The sequence below is a fragment of the Panthera tigris genome, chromosome X (genome assembly GCF_018350195.1).
Source record: "Panthera tigris isolate Pti1 chromosome X, P.tigris_Pti1_mat1.1, whole genome shotgun sequence".
NCBI classification, from domain to species: Eukaryota; Metazoa; Chordata; class Mammalia; order Carnivora; family Felidae; genus Panthera; species Panthera tigris.
In genome coordinates this window covers 57,862,342-57,886,742 of record NC_056677.1, presented here as the reverse complement: position 1 = coordinate 57,886,742, position 24,401 = coordinate 57,862,342, and the positions used below count along the sequence as shown (strand labels likewise).

General features: G+C 40.2%; 1 protein-coding gene across 8 annotated transcripts; it reads right to left on the bottom strand.

Annotated features, from left to right (window-relative positions):
- Window positions 1–1,239: 1,239 nt before the first annotated feature.
- On the bottom strand, window positions 1,240–24,345 carry ITGB1BP2 (integrin subunit beta 1 binding protein 2). 8 transcript variants are annotated; one of them, XR_006213375.1, is made up of 13 exons: window positions 23,729–24,345; window positions 23,431–23,480; window positions 23,286–23,342; window positions 23,062–23,207; window positions 22,069–22,163; window positions 21,906–21,964; window positions 21,697–21,767; window positions 21,479–21,578; window positions 21,137–21,250; window positions 20,826–20,888; window positions 17,325–17,363; window positions 15,789–15,910; window positions 1,349–1,435 (listed from the first exon to the last, which is right to left on the bottom strand). XR_006213375.1 is itself a non-coding variant. In XM_042973999.1 (12 exons), the coding sequence occupies exons 1-12, from the start codon at window positions 23,790–23,792 to the stop codon at window positions 1,325–1,327; spliced, it is 969 nt and encodes a 322-aa protein (XP_042829933.1). In that variant the 5' UTR covers window positions 23,793–24,345; the 3' UTR covers window positions 1,240–1,324. The 8 variants fall into 8 exon arrangements, 7 of the variants coding, with proteins under 7 accessions (XP_042829933.1, XP_042829934.1, XP_042829935.1 ...); XM_042973999.1 differs by lacking the exon at window positions 15,789–15,910 and having other exon boundaries at window positions 1,240–1,435; XM_042974000.1 differs by lacking the exons at window positions 15,789–15,910; window positions 17,325–17,363 and having other exon boundaries at window positions 1,240–1,435.
- Between the last annotated feature and the right edge of the window lie 56 nt (window positions 24,346–24,401).

The window sequence follows — 24,401 nt, the reverse complement described above, 5'->3', positions numbered from 1 at the left end:
ATGAATCTTAAGCAGGCTCCACACTCAGCATGGAGCCCCACACAGGGCTCAATTCTGCAACTCTAGGATCATGACCTGAGCCAAAATCAAGGGATGCTCAACTGCCTGAGCCACTCAGGTGCCCCTCAGAAAATATATTTTAAGGGAACCTGGGTAGCTCAGGTGGTTAAGTGTCCTGCTCTTGGTTTCAGCTCAGGTCATGATCTTACAATTTGTGGGTTCAAGCCCCTCGTCAGGCTCCATGCTTGGGATTCTTTCTCTCCCTCTCCCTACCCCTCCCCTGCTCATGCTCTCTCTCTCTCAAAATAAATAAATAAACTTAAAAAAAGAAAATATATTTTAACCCATTTGACAAAGGCCTGATTTTATTAGTATACAAAAAGCTTTCCAAAGCAATAAGAAAAAGCAAAATGGAAAACTAGGCAAAGGACATGAGCAGCATACACACACACATTCACACACACACAAAGGAAAGACATGTGACTCTGAAGCATATTAGAAAGAAACAACCTTACTCCTGATAAAAAGATTGTGTTACAAATACAAGGAGATAACACTCTTTTCCTATAAAAATGGGGATACCAGAAAGTTTGAGAATACATTGTTTTGGCAAGGGTGTAAAGACACAGACACTCTTGTATTTTGTTGTTGGAATTGTAAATTGGTGTAACTTTTGTAAGCCAACTTATCAAAAACTTTTAAAAGTACATTTGACTTTTTAAAATGTTTATTTTTTTATTATTTATTTTTTAATGTTTATTATTTATTTATAGAGAACGAGCCAGGCAGGGAGCAGAGAAAGGGAGACAGAGGATCTGAAGCAAGCTCCATGCTGATAGGAGAGAGCTCAATGTGGGGCTCAAACTCACAAAATGTGAGATCATGACCTAAGCCAAAGTCCAACAATTAATGGACTGAGCCACCCGGGTGCACCAACATTTGACTTTTTAAAAACATGTTTATTTATTTATTTATTTATTTATTTATTTATTTATTTATTTATTTATTTTGAGAGAGAGAGAGAGAGAGAGAGCGAGCGAGCAGGAGAGGGGCAGAGAGAATCCCAAGCAGGCTCTGCACTATCAGCACGGAGTCCAATGCAGGTCTTGAACCCATGACCCTAGCCGAAACCAAGATTCTGACGCTTAACCAACTGAGGCACCCAGGCGCCCCACATATGACTTTTTTATAGGTAACAGAAAACCCAACTACAATAGGTTCAAACAATAAAGCAGATTTATTGGTTCATACAAATACAAATTCTAGGGGATCAGAGATCTTTGCAGTTGATTTAATTCCATGGATCAACAATATCACCAAGGACCTAATTTCTGTCAGATCTGTCTTCCAAAGTGTGAGCTTCATCATAAATTTCACTTCCTTCTTGGTAGCAAAAGGAATGCAGCGTTTGCAGCTTCCCATCAGCCACACCACACTGTCCAAAAGAAGAGACAAAGCTGGCTTCTGTTCTCTCTCTCAGAAGATCAAAGAACAAAACCAAAACCAAAAACCTTCCACCAAATACTTCAACAAACATCCTCTAATATTTCATTAACTTGAATTGGGTCAGTGGCCCATTCCAGAACAATCCCCTTGACAGGACAAGGGTATGCATTCATTGGCTATAGCCTGGTTGCCTGAACCAATCACTGAGGCATGGGGGATGGGCTTACCCTGATTGGGTTACAAGAGTGGTACACCCCAGCCAGAAGCTGGGGGTGAGTTCAATACCACCCCTTCAAACTTTACCACTGCTAAACAATGGGGAAGATACAGAATGGATGTTGGGCAGGGAATCACATCAACCACTAACTACTTTGATCCAGCAACCATACTTCTAGGAATTTATCCTATAAATGTACTGGCACATGTGTACCAATAAGTATGTTCAAGGAGATTATAATAACAGGATATTGGAAATAACAAAAACGCCTGGGACTGGTCAGATCAATGATGAGGTAGCCATCAAAAAGAAAAGACAGCTATAAATGTTTTAATGACACAATCTCAAAGATATGTTAAGTGAAAAAAACAGAGTGAATAGCCTGCTGCCATTTGTGAAAAAAAGGGAGAAGAGATGCATATATATATATATGCATATATATATATATATATATATATATATATATATATATATATACACATATACATTTTTTAAGGGGAAAGAGGAAAGTAAACTTCCATTTTCATCAATAAACCAGGCCAGATAGACAGAGATATCCAAACACATGTGCACGTGTGTGTGCGCGTATACACACACACACACACACACACACACACACATTTATACTTGCATATGCATGATTTGCATAGAATATATCTGGAAGATTCATGAGAAACTGACAATAGCAGTAATCTCTGGAAAGGGAACCAGGGGAACTAGGGACTAGAGGTAGGGGTAATGTGTAACTTTCATTGGGGCACCTGGGTAGCTCAGTGGGTTAAGAGACCGACTCTTGATTTCCACTCAGGTCATGATCTTATGGTTTGTGAGATCAAGTCCTGTGCTGGGACCCGTGCTGTGAGCACAGAGCCTGCTTGGGATTCTCTCTCTCCCCCTTCTCTGCCCAACCCCCACTTGCATGCATGGTCTACCAAAGATAAATGTTAAAATACATATATATATATAACTTTCATTGTATATCCTTTAATTTTTTTATTTCTTTTTTTTAATGTTAATTTTTGAGGGGGGAGGGGCAGAAAGCGAGGGAGACACAGAATCAGAAGTAGGCTCCAGGCTCTGAGCTGTCAGCACAAAGCCCAACGCAGGGCTTGAATTCACAAACTGTGAGATCATGACCTGAGCCAAAGTCAGATGCTTAACTGACTGAGACACCCAGGTGCCCCTGTATATCCTTTTATATTGCTTGAATTTTCTTATCATGTGCATGTATTTTCACTTAAAAACATGTATTAATTACAGGTTTCTATGTGTTACTTGTCATGTTGGCAAAGGTAAAAGTATTTGGTAATAGTTGGCAAAGATAGGATGCCTAGGTGGTTCAGTCGGTTGAGCATCTGACTTTGGCTCAGGTCTCACAGTTGATGGGTTCAAGCCTCGCATCAGGCTCTGAGCTAACAGCTCAGAGTCTGGAGCCTGCTTCCGATTCTGTGTCTCCCTCTCTCTCTGCTCCTCCCCTGCTAACACTCTGTCTCTCTCTCTCTCTTTCTCAAAAATAAATAAAGATTTAAAAAAATTTAAAAAAAGAAGGCACAATTCTACACAGCAATGAAAAAGAACTACTGATATATTCAACATAGATGAAACTCACAGAAAATGAATAAAAGATGTCAGAGGCAAAAAGAGTACATACCATTTATATGAAATCCAAGTACAGGCAAAACTAATCTATGACCATAGAAGTCAGAACTATTCTTGGGAGTGGGTAATAACAAATAGGGAGCACAAGGAGCCAGCCTTCTGTGGTGCTGGAAATGTTCTGTATTTAGACTTGGGGGGAGATTACATAGATGTATACACATATAGAAAGATCTACTTAAGATTCATGCATTTTACTAGACAAGTTATACCTTATTACATGATAAAAAGGAATGAGGTAGATTATATAGTGATATGGAACAAATTTCAGGATATATTTTTAAGGGTGTGTGATTATATATATATCATATCCATTCCATATACACATATATGGTGCACTGACAGTAAACAATGAATAAACACAACTCTGCTGGGTAAGTGCTAGAAAAAACTTTTGTTCTAAAGTCCTCTGATTCCTGGTAGCCTACAGCCTACATTTAAAAGGCCTCATGCTGGTACAGCAGCGTGGCTCAGTTGGTTAAGCAGCTGACTCTTGATTTTGGCTCAGGTCATGATCTCTTGGTTCTTGGGATCGAGCCCCGAGTCCAGCTCTATGCTGACAGTGTGGAGCCTGCTTGGGATTCATTCTCGCTCTCTCTCTCTCCCTCTCTCTGTCTGTCTCTGCCCCTCTCCTCTCACATGCTCTCTCTCTCTCTCTTAATAAAGATGAAAAATAAATAAAAAATAAAAGGCCCCATGCTTACAAGTGTCCAATTGGAGTTCAGGTGAAGAACAGAGAAAACAGCGGAACGGCAGTATTTGAATAAAAAAATAGCTGAGAATTGATGAATCAATACAAGATTCACGAGTTCCAAACAGGAAAAACAAAAAAACAAAGAAAAAAAATCCCCACTCAAACACATTGTAGTGAAACTTCAGAACATCAAAGAGAATATTTTAAAAGAAGCAAGAGGCTTGGTGTCTACCTATAAAAGTATACAACACTATACCTATGACATATTATTGTCCCCCAAAAGAGGAAAAAGTAAAACCTGAATCTAAATCTAATCAAGGCTTAGATCTAATCAATATTCAGGAAATAAAAAGAACAGGGAATAACACCACAGGGATGCAATCACTAAAATCCATTCTATGGGAAGCGCTACAGGACGAACAACCCAGTTTCTTCCACAAATAAATTCCATGGGGGTAAAAAAGGAGGGAAAGAAAGAAGGGGCATCTATAGATTAAGAGATTTAAGAAACAGGGGTACCTAGGTGGCTCAGGTGGTTGAGTGTCCAACTCTTTTTGTTTTAATTTTTTTAAATGTCTATTTATTTTTGATAGAGATGTTTATTTTATTTTGAGAGAGAGAGTGTGAGCAGGGGAGGGACAGAGAGAGAGGGAGACACAGAATCTGAAGCAGGCTCCGGTCTCGGGGCTGTCAGCACAGAGCCCGACACAGGGCTCGAACCCACAAACCGTGAGATCATGACCTGAGCTGAAGTCAGACGCTTAACTGACTGAGCCACACAGGCGCCCTGAGTGTCCAACTCTTGATTTCAGCACAGGTCATGATCCCAGGGTTGTGGGATAGAGCCCTGCATTGGACTCCATGCTCAGCATGGAGCCTGCTTAAGATTTTCTCCCTCTCCCTTTGTCCCTCTCCCCAACTTGCTCTCTCAAATTAAAAAAAAAAGAAGAGCACCTGGGTAGCTCAGTAGGTTAAGCATCCCACTTCAGCTCAGGTCATGATCTTGCAGCCCATGAGTTCAAGCCCCATATCAGGCTCTGCTGACAGCTTGGAGCCTGGAGACTGCTTTGGATTCTGTCTCCCTCTCTCTCTGCCCCTCCCATCTTTCTCTCTCTCAAAAAATAAACAAACATTAAAAAATTTTAAAAAAGAGAGATTTAAGAAACATATCAACCGTGGCACCTGGGTGGCTTGGTCAGTTAGGCCTCCGACTTCGGCTCAGGTCATGATCTCGTGGTTTGTGAGTTCAAGCTCCATATTGGGTTCACTGCTGTCAACACAGAGCCCGCTTAGGATCCTCTGTCTCCCTCTCTCTCTCTGTCCCACTCGCGCTCTGTCTCCCTCAAAAATAAATAAAATATGGGCTCCTGGGTGGCTCAGTTGTCTAAGCGTCTGATTTTGGCTCAGGTCATGATATCGTAGTTCATGGGTTCAAACTCTGTGTGGGCTCTGTGCTGACACCTTAGGGCCTGAAGCCTGCTTCAGATTCTGTGTCTCCCTCTCTCTCTGCCAAAAAGAAATAAAACACTAAAAAATAAATAAATACAAAGGTGACTAGGTGGCCCAGTCAGTTAAGCCTCTGACTTCGGCTCAGGTCACGATCTCATGATTCATGGGTTTGAGTCCCATGTCGGGCTCTGTGCTGACAGCTTGGAGCCTGGGACCTGCTTGGATTCTGTGTCTCCCTCTCTCTGCTCCTCCCAAACTCATGCTATGTCTCTGTCCCTCAAAAATACATAAACGTTAAAAAAAATTTAAAAGAAAAGAAACATATCAACCAATTGCAGTGTATAGTCCTCATTTGGATCCTGACAATCCTTGACAACAAACTAAACATATAAACGTTCATGAGACAACCAGAAAAATGTGAATAGTGACTGCACATGTGATGATATTAAAAGAATTGTTAATTTTCATTATCAACAATAGCCAAACAATGGAAAGAGCTCAAATTTCCATAGACTGATGAATGGACAAAGAAGATGTGGTATATATACACAATGGAGTATTACTCAGGCATCAAAAAGAATGAAAGCTTGCCATTTGCAACAATGTGGATGGAACTAGAGTATATTGCGCTAAGCAAAATTAAGTCAGTCAGAGAAAGACAAATACTGTATGATTTCACTCATATGTGGAATTTAAGAAACAAAAGAGATGAACATATGGGGGGGAGAAAAAAGAGAGAGGGAAACAAACCATAAGAGACTCTTAAAGATAGAGAAAAAACTGAGGGTTGATAGAGGGAGGTGGGTAAGGGATGGCCTAGATGGGTGATGGGTATTGAGGAGGGCACTTGTTATGATGAGCACTGTGTGTTGTATGTAAGTGATGAATCACTGAATTCTACTCCTGAAGCTAATATTGCACTGTGTGTTAACTATCTGGAATTTAAATAAAAATTTGAAAAGACAAAAACAAGAATTGTTAATTTTTTAGAGGTGGTGGTTTTATTGTAACGTTTAAGAAAAGTCCTTATATTTTAGAGATACATACCAAAATATTTATGGATAAAATGAAATAATATGATGTATGATATTTGTTTCAGAATAATCTTGGTGGTGCAGATAGGAGAGCAAGGGTTAGGGGAATATAGATGAAACAAGACTGGCCATGAATCTGGGTGACGGTACATGGGGATTTACTATACTATTCTCTTTTACTCTTGTATGTTTGAAATATTCCATAATTAAAGTAGGAAAAAACAGAGCTAGAAAGATAGATTACCTACAACAAAACAACTGACAGCTGATTTACCAACAAAAAAGAAATCAGTGTTTAGAAAGTGTTTATAGTATGACACTCTTTGTGTAAAAAAATAACATCAACTTATATATTTTTTTGCATATATTCTTGTATTTGCATTGATTTATCTCTGGTAGTTCACATAAAAATTGTTAATAGGAATTACTTCTCAGTAAGGGAACTGGGAAATTGGGGAACAGAGATGGCAACTCTTCACATACCCTTTTGTACTATTTGAATTTTTTCACTTGTGTTTGTAATACCTTAAAAATATTTTCTCAGTAGGCTAGGAACAGGAGAATTTATAACTTGATACAGAGTATAGGTGACAACTAAAATCATCATACTCAATGATGAGATATAAGGGGCATTCACCTTTAAGTCAGAACATATCAAGAATATTTTTTAATGTTTATTTATATATTTATAGAGAGAGTGTATGCGTGCACATGCAAGCAGGGGATGGGCAGAGAGGGAGAGAGAGAATCTTAAGCAGGTTCCACGCTGTCAGGGCAGAGCCTGACACAGGGTTCCATCTTGTGACTGTGAGATCATGACCTGAGCTGAAATCAAGAATCAGATGCTTGGGGCGCCTGGGTGGCTCAGTCGGTTGAGCGTCCGACTTCTGCTCGGGTCATGATCTCATGGTTTGTGAGTTCGGGCCCCATGTCGGGCTCTGTGCTGACAGCTCGGAGCCTGCAGCCTGCTTCGAATTCTGTGTCTCCCTCTCTCTCTCTCTGCCCCTCCCCTGCTCATACTCTGCCTCTCTCTGTCTCTCAAAAATAAATAAATGTTAAAAAAAATTAAAAAAAAAAAAGAATCAGATGCTTAATTGACTGAGCCACTCAGGTGCTTCCAAATCAGAACTATTCACTTGTTTTTACAAATACCATGCAACACTGCTCTGCAGGTTCTAGTGAAAACATTAAGACAAAAGAAGGTAAAAGTTATAAATATTGTAAAGAAAGAGTCATAAAATGTCCTTGCTTACATAGGATATATAATCTAAGAAAATCAACTGAGAATTAAAATTAAACAAGAAAAAAGTTTATTTTAAATCAATAACTTCTCTATATAAAACCGCTGTCTACAAAAATATCCAATGAGAAAATATAATGGGAAAGAAGATTCCATTCATAGTAGTGGGAAAAAATGACGGAAATAAATCCAACAAGAAGTGTATAAAAGGGAGTGCCTGGCTGGCTCAGTTAGTAGAGCATGTGACTTCTAAAAAAAATTCTTTTTACGGGGCACCTGGGTGGCTCAGTCGGTTGAGCACCTGACTTCGGCTTAGGTCATGATCTCGCGGCTCATGAGGTTCAAGCCCCACATCGGGCTCTGTGCTGACGGCTTGGAGCCTGCTTCAGATTCTGTGTCTCCCTCTCTCTCTGCCCCTACCCTGCTCGTGCTCTGTCTCTGTCTCTCAAAATAATTAAAAACATTAAATAAATTTAAAAAATTTTAACGTTTATTTGTTTTTGAGACAGAAAGAGACAGAGCACAAGCAGGGGAAGGACAGAAAGGGAGACACAGAATCCAAGGCAGGCTCCAGGCACTGAGCTGTCACCACAGAGCCCGACCCGGGGCTCGGGCTCATGGACTGCAAGATCATGACCTGAGCCGAAGTCGGATGCTTAACCGACTGAGCCACCCAGGTACCCCGAGCATGTGACTCTTGATCTCGGGGTTATAAGTTCAAACCCCATGTTGGATGCAGAGATTACTTAAAAATAAAATCATAAAACAAAGAAATGTACAAAACATTTACATAAGTAAAACTACAAAATATTGCTGAAGGCTATATGTATGAAGATATGAAAAATAGACGTACAATATTCCTGAAAGACGTTTCAGAAGTGAAAAAAATTTCAAATAACTATCACTTTCTATAACAATCTCATTGGGGTTTGGGGGGATAGGGTGGGAATACCAGACAAGTTGGTTCTGAAGTTTATCTGGAAGAATAAAGTAAAAAACTTGTTAAAGATGGAAATAAGGGGGGGGGGGAAGAAATAAGGGAAGGCTTGCCTACCAAATATCAAATTACTGTATAAAGTTGTGATATGCTTCAAGAATAGACAAACAGATAAGTGGAACTGAATAGAGAGGCAGTTACGTGTGGGAATTTATTTATTTATTTATTTTTATTTTTTTAAGTAATCTCTACATCCAACGTGGGGCTCAAACTTAAAACCATGAGAGCAGGTCTCACGCTCCACTGACTGAACCAGCCAGGCACCCCTTATCTGGGAATTTAGTGTATGACAAAAATTGCATTTCAGAACCCTTCTGAGACACCACTAAAAGTGGTACATAAAATATGTACAACCCAAAAGGACAAAAAGTTTCAGGTATTCTCTAGAGGCAGGAAAGCCATTTGAGAAATGGTACGTGAAACAGTAGCTAGGAAGAAATTCTGGTCTAGTGCAAAAAAGGATACAGATGAGAAGGGGCCATTTTGCCAGTAAAACTATGGAAAGGCTCCAGAATCTGAGACAACAAGGTATAGCAGAGGGTGATCATGACATACAGGACTGAGAACTAAGTGTAATTAAAAGCCTGTACATGAATATTCAGTAAGACAAAAATGTTCACCCTTTCTTATAATCAGAGGAAATGCAAAATAAAAATGAGATACCATCATTTGCACATCTGGTCGGTAAAAATGTTTTAATTGACAACAAAGTGTTGATAAAGGTACTGGGGAAACTGGTACCTCATATACTGTTGGATGGCCATGTAAATTGGAACAGTCTTTGTGGAGGGATATTTGAGCAGTATCTATTTACATACATACATACATACGTACATTTTCAGTAATCTCTATACCATTGCGGGGCTCGAACTCACAACCCTGAGATCAAGAGTAAAATGCTCTTCTGACCGAGCCAGCCAAGCATCCCTCTCTCTATTAACATTTTAGATGTATATGCCTTCTTTCCAGCAACTCCACTTCTAGGAATCTATCTTCAAGAAATATTAGCACAAATAATCAAAGATACATGTAAAATGATTTTCATTACTGCATAATTTGTAATAACAAAAAATTGGAAACAACCTAAGTGTCCATCAGTAGTGGAACAGATAGATAAATTATGGCATATATGTAGAATCAAGTACTTTGCAACACAAAAAAGAATGTCAGCGATGTATACATATTGATGTGAAAATATCTTCAAGGACTATAAAGTGGTATGTTTAATGATTAAGCAAGCTACAGAAAAATATTATAGAATGATTCCAAATTGACCAAAAAGAAAAAAACAAGTTTCTCCATATGTATATAGATAGCTACTCATACTTTTACTATGTTCCTACATGTTATATGCCAATATGCTTGCAAATGCATTGAAAATATTTGAAAGGATATACACCAAACTGACACTGACTTCCTCTGAAGAATAAATTTAAGGGTTCAAATATTTTATTCTCCATTTTATTCACTTTTGCTTTTTTTTAACGATGAAGGAAGCTCATTACCAGAAAGTTGAATATTTAATTGTCACATTGAAGATGGTACTCAAATCTATTTTCAATGCTTTTTTCATGAATTCCAATTTTGCATTTACAATTAACTTTCTGCTAGCAATTCCACTCATGTTTTGCCATCATTTCAAATTCATATCTAAAATAAAGTTCATTATCAGGGCGTGTGGGTGGCTCAGTCAGTTAAGCAACCAAATTCAGCTCAGGTCATGATCTCACGGTTCATGAGTTCAGGTTCATGAGTTCGGGCCCCGCATCAGGTTCTGTGCTGACAGCTCAGAGCCTGGAGCCTGCTTTGTTTTCTGTGTCTCCCTCTCTCTCTGCACCTCCCTCTCTCTCTCTAAAATGAATAAAGAATAAAAAAATAAAATAAAATTCATTATCAGACTATTTAACTATTAGTTCTAGTTCCTGCCTCTATTTTTGTTAAAAGCACTAGCTTCTACCTATTAATATTGAAGTATGCATCTTATTCCATTCCATCCTTTATCAGAAAAAAAAAATCACTAAGTCCAAGGTTTATTTCTTCATTTTTAAGAGTATCTCACATGTCTTTTTCCTGTCTATTCTTTACCATTCTAATTCAGACCCTTCATTCAACAAATATTTATTGAGCATGTATTATATATGTGCTAGGCAGTTTTACGTTCTGGGAATAGTGAATAAATACAGAATTATATTCTGGTGAAAGAGAGAAATAATGTACAAATAAAAAGCCAATTATTCATTAACAGTGTTAACCTTTTTATAATGCTTATCCTATACCAGGCACTATACTAAGCTCTTTCGACATGTTAACTCATTTAATACTACTAATGACCTTATGATATAGGCACTGTTATTAATCCCATTTTATAGTTGGGGAAACTGAGGCACATAGCTCTTAAGTAGTCTAAGGTCATATAGCCAGTAAGTGGAGGAGTCAAGATTTGAACCCAGGAAGCCTGACCTTGGGTTCATCTTTCTGGTATGACTATAGGATAGACACGATGTCTGGCGTCTCTTTATGACCTTAGAAGCTGTTGATCCTTACTATTTATATCTATTTATCAAGGATTGCCAAAGTAATGTTCTGATTTTATTATTTCTTTTTATTCATTGGAATAGTTTTGTAAAAAGATACATCCCCCCATCTGCTATTTTGTTAGTTCAGATTGGAAAGGCAGGATAAATGTTTGATTCTCTCTTTTTACTGATGAATTCTTTTTAAAAAAATGTTTTAAGTTTATTTGTTTATTTGAGAGACAGACAGAAAATCCCAAGCAGGCTCCACGCTGTCAGCACTGAGCCCGATGCAGGGCTCAAACTCAAAACCGTGAGATTATGACCTGAGCCGAGATCAAGAGTCAGATGCTTAACCAACTGAGCCACCCAGGTGCCCCTATTGATGAATTTTCAAGATAATGAATTGGTTACCTATCATGAACTGAGACATGAATGACAGGAAGGAGCCAGTTATTCAAACACCTGGAAGGAGACTATTCCAGGCAGGAGAATCAGATATTACAGAGGCACTGAAGAAGGAGTGAGCTATTTAAGTTCAAGTAACATTACTTTCACTCCTACCTGTGGAACTATTTTGTTACAGACTGAATATGTCCCCCTAAAATTCATATGTTGAAATCTTATCCCCCAGTATGATGGTATTAGGAGATAGGGCCTTTGGAAGGTAATTAGGATTAGATGAGGTCATGAATAAGGTAAGATTAGTACCCTTATAAGAGTCATGGGAGAGCTTGCTTCCTCTTTCTGCTCTCCACCTGGTAAAGGGCCCTCATCAGAATTCAACTGTTTTGGCACCCTGATCTCAGATTTCCAGCCTCCACAATTGTGAGAAATGAATTTCCGTTGTTTATAAACTACCTGGTCTATAATACTTTGTTACAGCAGCCTGAACTAAGACATATCTCTTAAATCTATGACTCTCTCCTCCATTCTTATGACCACACCCACTTAAGTCTGGGGTCTTATCTTTCTCCCCTGGACCACTGCCAATTATCTTCAATTAGTTTCACTGTCTCCAAATATCTCTTCTACCCTACTCAATTAACTCCTTACTCATCAAAAGTTTTCAATTCAGTGTATCATTATTTTCAGTGATAATGCATCTATAATTTTATAACAGATTTCACTGGCAGATAGGATTCATTTAGTGGAGGGAGGTGTTTGCTGGAAAGTACTACTTGGACACCAAAGAACACAGGCTTTGTAGTCAAGACCTAGATTTGAGTCCCAGGCTCTGACTCTTGATAGCTGTGTGACTTAGGGAAATTTATGTAACCTCCCTGAACCTCAATTTCTTCATGTATTATGAAAATGATAATTACCATGCTTTTAGGGGCACCATGCTTTTAGGTGGTTCAGTTGGTTAGCATGTGAGTCTTGATTTTGGCTCAGGTCATGATCCCTGGGTCGTGGGATGGAGCCATACATCAGTCTCCATGCTAAGCTTGGAGCCTACTTAAGATTCTCTCTCCCTCTCCCTCTGCCCTTCACCCCCACTCTGTCTCTCTCTAAAATAATAATAATAAGGGGCGCCTGGGTGGCTCAGTCGGTTAAGCATCCGACTTTGGCTCGGGTCATGATCTTGCGGTTCGGGAGTTCAAGCCCTGCGTCAGGCTCTGTGCTGACAGCTTGGAGCCTGGAGCCTGCTTTGGATTCTGTGTCTCCCTCTCTCTCTGCCCCTCCCCTGCTCGTGCTCTGTCTCTCTCTCACTCAAAAATGAATAAACACTTAAAAATAATGATGATGCTTTTAATACACTGTTGTGAGAATTAAATAATATATATTATCATTTGAGATACATGTGTATAATATACAGAGACAAAAAAGATAAAAGAATAGACAGATTATTATTACAGTGCTTAGATCACAGTAAAGGCTCAATAAAGAGTAGTTTCTTTAATTTTTTGTTACTCCTCCCACCATGTCTCTTGCAGAAGCTCCAATTTCAGTGATGAATTCCACCTGCTTAAAAACCCAGTCATTTGCGAAGAGCTGTTCTAGAACCATTTGAGAATATCCAAAACTTAAGGACCCCAGTGGGGTCCTAGAAGAGGAGCTTGATACCATGCCCCTCTAGCTTAAAAGAGTCCCTTTGACAAGCCTATCTAGGAACCAGTGAGGCCCTTGGTTAATCAATGATATCTCACATTGATGTAACACTTTTCCAAACAACTTTTAGGTCTCTGATCTCTTCATCTCTAACCTCAGTGGGACCCTTACATACTTTACCTCTCACTTCATCCAGATCAGTAATTAATTATCTCCCAGTTACACCAGATTCAGTGTTTTGGTCTCTGGGATCCCTGTTTCCACTGTCCCCTCTCTCCCTTTCTGCTCTCCAAATCCCAGGATACTGCTACAGGGAGAAACAAGCAGACCAATATAACTTCATGCTGTCCAATTTCAACTTGGCCCTTGCAGCTCTTTTATTCGTTTCATACATTCCCTGGCACTCTCCCCACAGAGGCTGTTTCAGACCTTCCTCATTCTCCTCAATCTCCCTGCTTCTACTTCCACAGAATTCATAGTAGACAATTTCATCAGATTACCTGGCACACCTGCAACAAATCAGTAAATTCTTTCTCCCTTCCAGCCCTGTCCTCTAGCCATCTAGTTCCCTTCTTGGGAAAGCAATCAATATTCTTGATCTCTTATTTAACCTTTCAGAGATATTTTATGACTCTACAAGCAAAAATATGGAAAACAGAGAACTTTCACTGTTCATTAAAGATAAATAGGATTTGGATACATGGAGAGAAAGGAGGTAATATTCTAAGCAGAAGAAACATCCAGGGCAAAAGCACAGAGGTGGGAATGAATGAATAAGTTACATTTAGAAAACAGGGTATACAGCAAGTAGAGTAATCCCCTGAGAAATAATCCCAACTGCTGCCTCAAGTACTACCTCTCCTTTCCCAGTTCTGACTTCAGCCCGATCACTGCTTCTTTGCCTGTTCTGCTCCACATACCAACAGAGTGGAAATCTGACACTCCATGGCCCCTCACTCATCCTCTCTTGCCTGGATCTCGGTTACTATTTATTGAGCTCTGACCCCAACCATCTGTTTCAGTGCTGCTAAAGAGTCCTAGCTCTTTTCTGAGTCACTTGCCAAGCCAAACACATTGGCAAGTGTTTCTTTGGTCACATGGACAATTTCCCCACCCTACTGAAAATAGGACAATGAATATAGAAGATGCATTGTATAGACATTGACTTTGCCAATATACACAACAGAGGTCAACGAAATATGTTAGACTATACAGCAGAGATGCAATCAGCAAAACTCAGACTGTGTGAAACTCTACTGAAAAATGATCGGAGTTCCTCAATAAAAAATTGTAAGGAAAAAAAAATAGATGAAAAGGAACCTTTAGTTTAAAAGTGACATATGGGGTGCCTGGCTGGCTCAGTGGCTGGAGCATGCAACTATTGACCTCTGGATCGTGAATTCAAGCCCCATATTGGGCATAGAGCTTACTTAAAAAATAAATAAAATAAAATAAGATAAAATAAAATGAACAAATAATACATATCCACCAATCACAATGTGTGGACTTTATTTGGATATTGAATCAAATAAAAAACCTATAAAAATTCCTTAGATATTTATGAAACTATTGGAAATTTACTGATTGGTAATAAATGATATTAAGGGAATATTGTGCTTATTTATGTGTGCTAATGTTATTACAACTATGGTTTTTTCTTTTAAAAAGGATCCTTACCTTTTAAAGAAACATACTGAAATGTTTAGGTATGGAATATCATCTCTGGGATATGCTTCAAAATGATGGGGAAAGGAGGAAATGATGAAACAAGTGCATGGAGTTGATACTAGTTGAAGCTGAGTGTTTGGTAAATTAGGATTCATTATAATATTCTGTCTACTTTTGTACATGTCATAAATTCTCTATAAAGAAGCTTTAAAACAATGTTATTGAATTGTCAAGCATCTTGTGAAAGCGTGTATATGAGTCTAAAGGAGCGGAACAGGAGGAGCTGGAATTTGAGAAGAGGAAGGTCTGTTAAGATCCTCTGTGGGATGAGTGCCAGGGAACGTAGGAGACAAATAAAAGGGTTGCTGAGCAGCTGCCAGGGCCAAGTTGAAATTGGACAACATGAATTTATATTGGTCTGCTTGGTTCTCCCTCTAGCAGTGTTGTGGAACTTTGTGAGCAGAAAGGGAGAAAGAGGACAGTGGAGGCAGGGATCCCCAAAACAGTAACAATGAATCTGGTAAATACATTGGAAAAGTGTCACATCAACATGAAATAGCACTGATCAAAGGCCTCACTGCTTCAATAGGCTTGTCAAAGGGACTCTGCCAGGCTAGAGGGGCATGGTGTCATGTTCCTCTTCTAAGGCTTCTTTTTTCAGACCCCAGTTGGTCCTTATGTTTTGGATGTTCTCAAATGGCTCTATGACAGCTCTTAACAATGACTGAGGTTTTAATTAGTAGCTATGTTACTTCCAAAGCATGCAATTTCCTTCCCTGAGTGTTGCTTTCCTCATTTATAAAAATTTGGGATAATACCTACCTCACAAGGCAGGTGTGAAGATTAAGTAAAATAATGTGGGTAGAAGTGGTGAGCACCGTGGCATTCTATACATGAGACTTTATTCCATCAGCAAGTGAATACAATCTCCCTTAATCCTGGAGCTGAAGAAATGGTATGTTAAATATGTTATCACTTTGTAGACCAGCAAGACCTGTCAAGAAAATCCTATTTTCTTATTGAAACATTATAAAATTGGATATTGGAGATGTGTCCCTCCTCTCCAAGAGAAAAAAAAAAAACACCCCAACTTTCCTAATAGTCTGAAGTGAAAGCTTTTAGTAGAGAGAGGAATAATAGTAGTACTAATAATAGCAAACAGTTATATAGTGCTTACTATATATGTCAGGCGCTGTACTAAATATGTGTTAGCTATTATTTTTTCTAAGTTCATTAACTTATTTTGTGAGAGAGCACGCACGTGCACACACAGCAGGGGAGGGGCAGAGAGAGAGAGGGAATTGTGTCAGCTATTACTACTATAATATACAAATCTGGATCTCAAAGGAAAGATATGGCCTAAAGATAAAAATGTATGAGTCATCTACATGTGGGTGGTATTTGAAGTCATGGGCATAATCGAGAGTGTCTAGAAGAGTCATATATAAGAAGATAGGAAGATCAGGACTAAGTCCTGAGGAACTTCATCATTCAATGGCCAGGTAGAAAAGGAAGAACCCTGCAAAAGAGACTGAAAGGAATGGCCAGAGAAGTAGGAGGACAACCAAGAGGAGTGATGGGTCATAGAAGTCAATGTATTAAAAGTATTTTACGGAAGAAACCATCATGAGTGTCAAATTTTGTTTGTGAGATCAAGTAAGACAAGGACTAAAAGCATCCATTAGATTTAGTGACTTGATGGCCAAAAGTGACCTTATCACCACAGACTGAGCGGGTTGGAAGTCAGATAGAGTGTGTTTTGATGGTATCAGGAAGGAGGAAATAGAAAATCAATAGTTATTTTAAGAAGTTTGCTTATAAAGGAGAGAAGAGAGTTTAGCAGTTGGAAAGGGTTGTGTAGTCAAGGAAAATTGTTTTTATAAAATTGGAGAGACCTGAGCATGTTTAGATGTCAATGAAAATATCCAATGAAAGGGAAAGCTTGAACAAACAGGAGAGAGAAAGGATAATTAATAGTGTAAAGTTTCTGGGAAGGCATGAGGGAATAGGATACAAAGCACAATGGGAAGAAATGAGAAAGTGTAAAGGAGGTAAGGAGAGGATTCATGCTAATGTGAACAAATATGTACATCTGACGGTGAGAAGTGGGGGAGTAAATGAGGTAATGCAAGCAAAGCACTTAACACAGTGCCTGGCAGGTTAGTTTGTATGAGAAGAGGTAGCTATGGTTACTGCTGTTGTTATTACCATTAATGTTATGTACCTGCTTTACTGTCTTACATTTTAGGCTTTGGACCGCATAAGATGAGGAAGTACACTATTAATTCTGTGAACTTGAAATTTTATATATCAAGTTTATATACAACAAAGGTTACTTGAACTTTTTGATTTCCTCACCTTCATCCTCTCCAGGAATTCTGGGTAGTTGCTGGTCTCCTGATTGTGATAAGATAGAAAAAAGTTGTACATTTAAGGTTAGTGCACTTTATGCACTTTTCTATATGCATTCTACACCTCTAAAAGCTTTAAACGTCCACCAAAGCCCCTGTTGATGTCAACTCATCTGTAGAAAAATAACATTAAAAGTAAACTGCCGCCAGGGTTGGAAAGGATCTGAAGGGCTTGAGTCAAGGGGGAAACTTTATTTGCACCTCAAATCCATAGAATGAGAGCAGAGAAATGAGCCAGATTTGTTGAATATCCTGGAGGTCCAGGAAGCCCCTTGACCTCTGATCAAACTTCTCTGTGAGGCAGAGATGCATTCTTTGGATACATTCCCCAGGATCCCTTAATCTTGCCTCAATCTCCAAATCCTCAGCCATGCTATCCTGTGATCCCTTACCTTTGCTGCCCACGTCCATTCTCTCACTCCCATCTTACCTCTAGCTCCCAACAAGACCTTATATATTCCTTGAATCGGAACTGAGAGAAAATTGTGCTATGAAAAGAACTTGAGATCATTTTGAGGTTTGGCAAAGCTTCCTACTGAGGTTTCGTAGACTTTGAATCTCCCAGATTCCTGGCCACTCTGTTGAGGGAGTAAATCTCGCTCAAGAAAGGGAGACTCAAGAAAGAGATGATCACTCCTCTGATTAAAAATCTACATTAAAAAAGGGCCTATACTGCCTTTCTAACTCTGTTTTAAATAATGTTCAAAATACTTCACCTAGAATTTTAGGCTCCTCCCAATCTAGCTACACTCAGCTAACTTTTTTGTCCCCTCCCTTAAACATACCCCCTGATATGTTAGCAGTGGTTACAAACAGCAAAGGGACTAAACTTGGAGAGAGTTTACATACTACATACTTCTGCACTGAGCATTTTACAATGACAATGTATTACTTCTGGAATTTAAAATAGAACACCTTCCTGCCTCAGCTTGGCTCTCCCTACTCTGCCATATCCACCCAATTCTCATTCCTACAAGTTTCCATTAAAAATTTATTTCTTACCCGTTACATTCATGGTCGGGTGATTTTAAACTAGGGTACCAAGACAAGCCAATGGGGACAGAATAGCCTTCTCAACAAATGTTGCTGGGACAACTAGATATCCATATGCAAAAACAAACTTGGACCCCTACCTCATGCAACATACAAAAAACAACTCAAAATGGATCAAAGACCTAAATGTAAGAGCTGAAAGTATAAAACTCTCAGTACAAAACAGGAACAAATCTTCACGACCTTGGATTAAACAGTGTTTTTTTTGCCTAGGGCATCAAAAACATAAGAAACCAAAGGAAAGATAAATTAGACTTCATAAAAATTAAAAATTTTTGTGTATCAAAGGACACCATCAAGGAAGTAGAAAGGCGAAACAGAATAGGAGAAAATATTTCCAAATCATCTACCCGACAAGACTTGTCTCTGGAATATATTTAAAAAATTCTCACAACTCAATAAAAAGACAGCCCAGTTAACAAATGGGCAGATTTGAATAGACATTTTTCCAAATAAGAACACAAATGGCCAATAAGCATATGAAAAGATGCTCAACATCATTAGCTATCAAGGAAATGCAGTTAAAACCACAATGAAATTCCACTTCACACCCACTAGGGATGGCCATAATAAAAAGGACAAATAGCAAGTGTTACTGAAGATGTGGAGAAACTGAAATGGTTTTACACTGCTGATGGGAATGTAAAATGGTACAACCTCTTTGGAAAACAGTCTGGCAGTTTCTCAAAAGGTTAAAGTTACCATTTGACCCATAAATTATACTCCCAGTTATATATCCAAGAGAAGTGAAGACGTAAGTCCACATAAAAACTTGTACATGAATGTTCATAGAAGCATTATTCATAATAATGGAAACAACCCAAACTTTACCTCAATTGATGAAATAAACATAATGTGATATATCCATACAGTGGAATATTCAGCCATAAAAGGGAATGGAGTTCTGATACATTTTATAACATGGATGAACTGTGAAAACATTACGCTAAGCAAAAGAAGCCTTTTGCAAAAGACCACATATTGTAGGATTCCATTCATATAAAACATCCAGAACAAGTAAATCCATAGAGGCAGAAAGTAGATTAATGGTTGCCCACAGCCATGAGTTTGGGGGCGGGGGGGAACTGGTAGTGACTGCTAACGCGTACAGGATTTCTTTTTGGAGTGATGAAAATTGGTTGTGGTTGCACAACTCTGAGCATACTAAAAAAAAACACTGCATTTTACACTTTAATGGGTGAACTGTATGAAATGTGAATTGTTTCCCAATAAAGCTGTTAAAAAATGTTCTTCCACGGAGCTCTCCCTTTCTAATGCAGTCCACATTAATCGCTCCACTCTCAACTCCTCCAGCTCTTAATAACTGTACCGTACAAGTTAACACTCAGCTAAACTACTTGATGTTTTTTAATATTTCATATAGATTAGCCTGTCGGCCAGACTATAATTTTCCTGAGAGGAGTAAACAAGCTTTCTGTTTCTCAGATAGCTCTAAACCACCTAACACACAACTGGGCACACAGTAAGTACTCAGTAGATTACCCGGTGATTATAAAGAACAGGTTGACTGTGCATGTGCTGGTTTTCACACACGTGTGTTAAACACACACAGAAGTTGGGGGGAGATGAATAAAATCTCAGGTAGTGAGGTGAGAGAATGACACTATGTGAAACTGCAGAATACGAGATTTATTTAAGGGAAAAAACAGCACGGTTTGGACACTTTTGTTCTCCCCTCCTTCAGCCTGCTGCTGCTCAATAACAACAGGACATGGCCAACCATATCCTGGTCTCTGAGATTCTAAAGGAACCACTGAGGTCCTATCTAGATAGTTGACTGGTGTCACTATTCCCCCATTGCTTCCTCCTCCTCCTCCTCCTCTGTCCAGCTCAGATCATCATCTGAATCCTCAGATTCTTCCTCATCCATCTCTAACCCAGTCCCTGCCTTAGCCTTCTCAGCTAGTGCATCAGGGTGCTCCAGCTGGGCCCAGGATCCTGGGTCAGCCTTGACCAAGGAGATTTCAACCCGAGATGGCATCAAGGAGACAGAGCTCTGCTCCACGTTTATGACCTGAGGAGGAGGAAAAGATAGAGGAACACAGAAGAAAGAGAAAATGAGGGTTTGTGGTCAGGGTGGGGTGGTGATGAATGATGAAGAAAAATAAACAAATGTAAGGTGTGGAAAACAAGACGGGGAGGAATAAAACAATACAGTAAGAAAGAGAGAAAGAGGAAAGAAACGGGAGAAGGAGGAGGGGGGAGAAAAAAGGGAGGGAGAGGGGGAGAGTGAGAGAATATCAAAGCAAATGAAGAGAAAACCTCCACTTTCCCACTATAATTCCTTCCCTCAAGACACCCTCTATTCATTCCAATCTGGTCCTTCTTTTTACCCCATATTCCTCCCCCTCCTGTGCCCCTTATCTTCACTTACCCCCCAGAGCTTCATCTGTGCTTGGAACACACGGTTACCATCAAAGACAATGTGGACATGAAGCTGAGGGAGAAGAATTACAGGGGTAGTAACAGTCTCAGAAGGTCAGAACAAGTTACTACAACAGAGAACCACGCCAGAGGTGTGATCCCTACATCAACAAGTCAGCCAGACAGCCCTGATCTACCAGCTCTACCTTCCTCTCAGGGAACTGTGGAGCCCACATGTTGACTGCACACAGCAACTCTGCCTGTAAAATTGTAATAGTACCCAATCCACCAGCCTCCCATCCAGCATCAGACATTCCTCACCTCAGTTTGACTGGCCTTCACCCAATTGAACGCAGGAAGTGGAATCTGGCCATACACAGTCACCACTACTAAGGAATCTGTCTGGTGCCAATCATGACGGCAAGATGCTGGCAGCTAAAGAGAAGATGTGAAATGTGGGTGGTAAGAATGAAGTCTTAACCCAAGGGGAGGTCTCAAGTGTGTCTAGAGAAGAGACACAGAATCCAAAAAGATTAATACTACTTCATATTGCAAAGCCTCTGGGCTGTTGAGAATAAGGAGAAGAATTTTATCTGGTAATAGGAGGGAAAGTTATTTCTGGAATTTGGTTCTAATCAAAAGTTCGGGAAAGTTGGAACTTACCTGCTTTCCCCAGTCATGCCTACCAACTCTGCATCCTGGCTGTGCCAGGAATGCCCCAAAATCCAGGGTCTGGATGCCACAGCAGCTCCAGGACTTCATCCTGAGGTGGGAAGATAATTCAACTGAATCTCCTCCCCTCTGCCATGAGCCCTAACTCCCACCTTATGATCAACATTGGGAGAAACCTGTCTCATAGGCCACCCAGTCCCCTCTCTCACCCCTCATGGAATCGAGGTGCTCCTGGGTGGTAGGTACATGGAGTAGCATCACTCTCAGGGCTTTGGTAAACCTAAGATGGATAAAGGAGAATCAAGAAAAGAATTAGGTCATTCTAAAGTATACCCCACACAGCCTCGTATCTATACCCAGTCAACCCAGGTACAGGATTTCTCGGCCACATGCTCGTGCCCTCTATAAGCTCACTCACAGCATCACATCCTGGATTCTGGCAGCTGGAACCACTCCGGATCAGACTACTGTCAAGTCCTGGGCAAGGGAAACAGAGTCAGAACCTATCCATTTCCTCCACCTAATTGCCACTTTCACTAAATCCCAGTCTGCACAGCCTGTCCTACTAATGACCCACTTACCTGCTCCAGGTTCTTGGTCTAATTCCTTCTGTTCCAATGCCATTTCCAGGGCTTGGGATATATTTAGCGGAAGCAGCTTTGGAGGTAACTCTGACCTAGGGGTTATAGGTGGAGTGATTTAGTTCTGACCCATTAACTATGATCAACAGGTCCAACACTCCCACCAGTGGTAATGGTGTCAAAGTCTGGTGAAAGTGGGGCAGGATTGGAAAAGTTGGGTAGCAACTCCATCGCCAATTTTTTGTGTGTGTGTGTGTGTACATCCCAAGTCCCTGAACCTTGGGGAAATCCCTAGGGCTTTTCTTGCCCATCTACTCAGTTGCTTTAAAAATTTAACATTTCTCTGCAGAACTGTATCATATCCTCATCCTTCTCTAATTGTGGACCTAACATGACTTTCTTCTGTTGCTCATACTTCTTCCAGAAAACTATTCTCTGAAGCCTTATAGCTGCCAACACTACATCTTTTTCTTGATGTAAAACTCATTTCAAAGCTTTTTTCCAAGGGGCACCCTGGTGGCTCCATTGGTTAAGTGCCCAACTCTTGATTTTGGCTCAGGTCATAATCTCATGGTTCGTGAATTTGAGCCCCACGCTGGGCTCTGCGCTGACGGCATGGAGCCTGCTTGGGATTCTCTCTTTCTCCTCTCTCTCTCAAAATAAATAAATTTTAATTTAAAAAAAAGTTTTTTTCAAAAAATAAAAATAAATCAAGTCATTCTCAACAATCCCCCTTGTATTATAACTAAGTATATATTTGTGAGGGGCTAGCTACCCTGTTGACTCTAACTACCTATCCCATCACCCCATACCAAACTTAAAGCAAAGGACAGTACTTCTGGACACAAATTTCCCCTTAAGATCTAAAATATACACAAAGCCCTGACACTTGGCCCTCCTCACATCCCTAGTCCCCAAGCCCCAGTGACCCGTTAATCACTTCTAGGAAGCTCCAGAAATGTAGGAAAAACCCAGGGACCTCCTCCTCTTTACTTGGGCCTCTCCCGACGCAAAGTCTCTGCTGACTTTGGAATCGTATTCAGAGGTTTTTGCTCCTGAAGTGAACTGCTTGTGGCAGGCACCTCAGGTTGAGGGGCTTCAGGGAGCTTCTCAGCACAGTGTGGTCCCACAGTACAGCCCTAGTATAGATAAGGAGAGAAGGATTAGGTATAGAATCCTTCTATCAGGGGCAGAATCCAAGGAAGTAAATAATTTACCTTGATGTTTAAGAACTCAGAGAAATCTGCAGTTCGCTTCCGGCAGCAGGACCAACCCTGATAACGAAAGACCCAGCGCAGCTCAGATTCCCGGGTAGATTTCCTTTGGGAAATGTTCTTACTGTCCCCCCTTGCTACTCCTCACCTTAAGTGCATCATGGAAGATTGGGACCCCAGGGTGATGGCAACAGGAATCTGTGGATACCAGCAGAAGGATCAAAGAAGGGCAACTATACCAACTATCACTTCTTATCTCTCCCCCAGATTTACATGCTCATGGGTTTTCTTTAGAATAAAAAGAAATAAGTAAAGATTGAAGATCACCCACACCAATTAAACTAGGGTAGATACACTCAAATTTCTCTACTCTCTTAATGGGCTGCCCACAGCTGACCACTCCCCCAGCACTCACAGAACCCCCTGGCACAGTCAGGATTACTCACCAGGAAGGTTTGCATTGGGGTCAAAGTGCTGCCCACAGCCTTTGTTATGGCAGAATAGAGACATGAAGGACGTTGGTAGAATTACTCAAAGGGTATTTCAAGGAGTCTGGCTGCCGAGTGGGAAACACCTCTTAGTCTGGAGGCTTTTAGCTGCCTGGAAGGGCCAGCTGTTTCTATCTTTAGTTCAGGAGGCGTACACCTCCTAACATGGGCAAGGGAACTTCAATTGGTCTTCTCAACCAATCAGAAGGAGCTCAGGAGCATTTTAGCTCTGAGGCTCAAGAAAAAAGGATCAAGCAGAGTAAGGCTTGGAACTTGGGTGAGGTCAGCTAACCACTGCTGAGACAGTTTTAGATTTACCAGGCCGATTCCAAGCCTCTGACATGCCAGCAGCTGCTCAGAAATGAATCCCAATTTTTAGACCCCTCTCAGCTCAATGAAGGTACCCCAGTTCCTCCAGCTCACTTTCTTCCTCTTTCAAAGCAGTAGCTTTCTTGTCATCCTCATTGCATCTATGTACTGCCAATAGCACCAATCTTTGTCAACCACTTAAGCCATAGTATGCATCCCACCTCCCCAAGTTTGCCTAAATGGATTCATACTTTTGAGCAAAATGTGATAAAGGCTTAGCCTTCTAGAGCCTATGCTCAGCTCTTGAGTCAGAACGCCCCTC

Excerpts from the sequence above, each read along its gene's own strand:
- ITGB1BP2 (XM_007089119.2), bottom strand. The coding sequence starts at position 23,792 with ATGTCTCTATTCTGCCATAACAAAGGCTGTGGGCAGCACTTTGACCCC. Across the intron at positions 23,343-23,430 it reads TCTTCCATGATGCACTTAAG|GGTTGGTCCTGCTGCCGGAA; the intron begins GTGAGGAGTAGC and ends TTTCGTTATCAG. Across the intron at positions 23,208-23,285 it reads CTGAGTTCTTAAACATCAAG|GGCTGTACTGTGGGACCACA; the intron begins GTAAATTATTTA and ends TATCTATACTAG.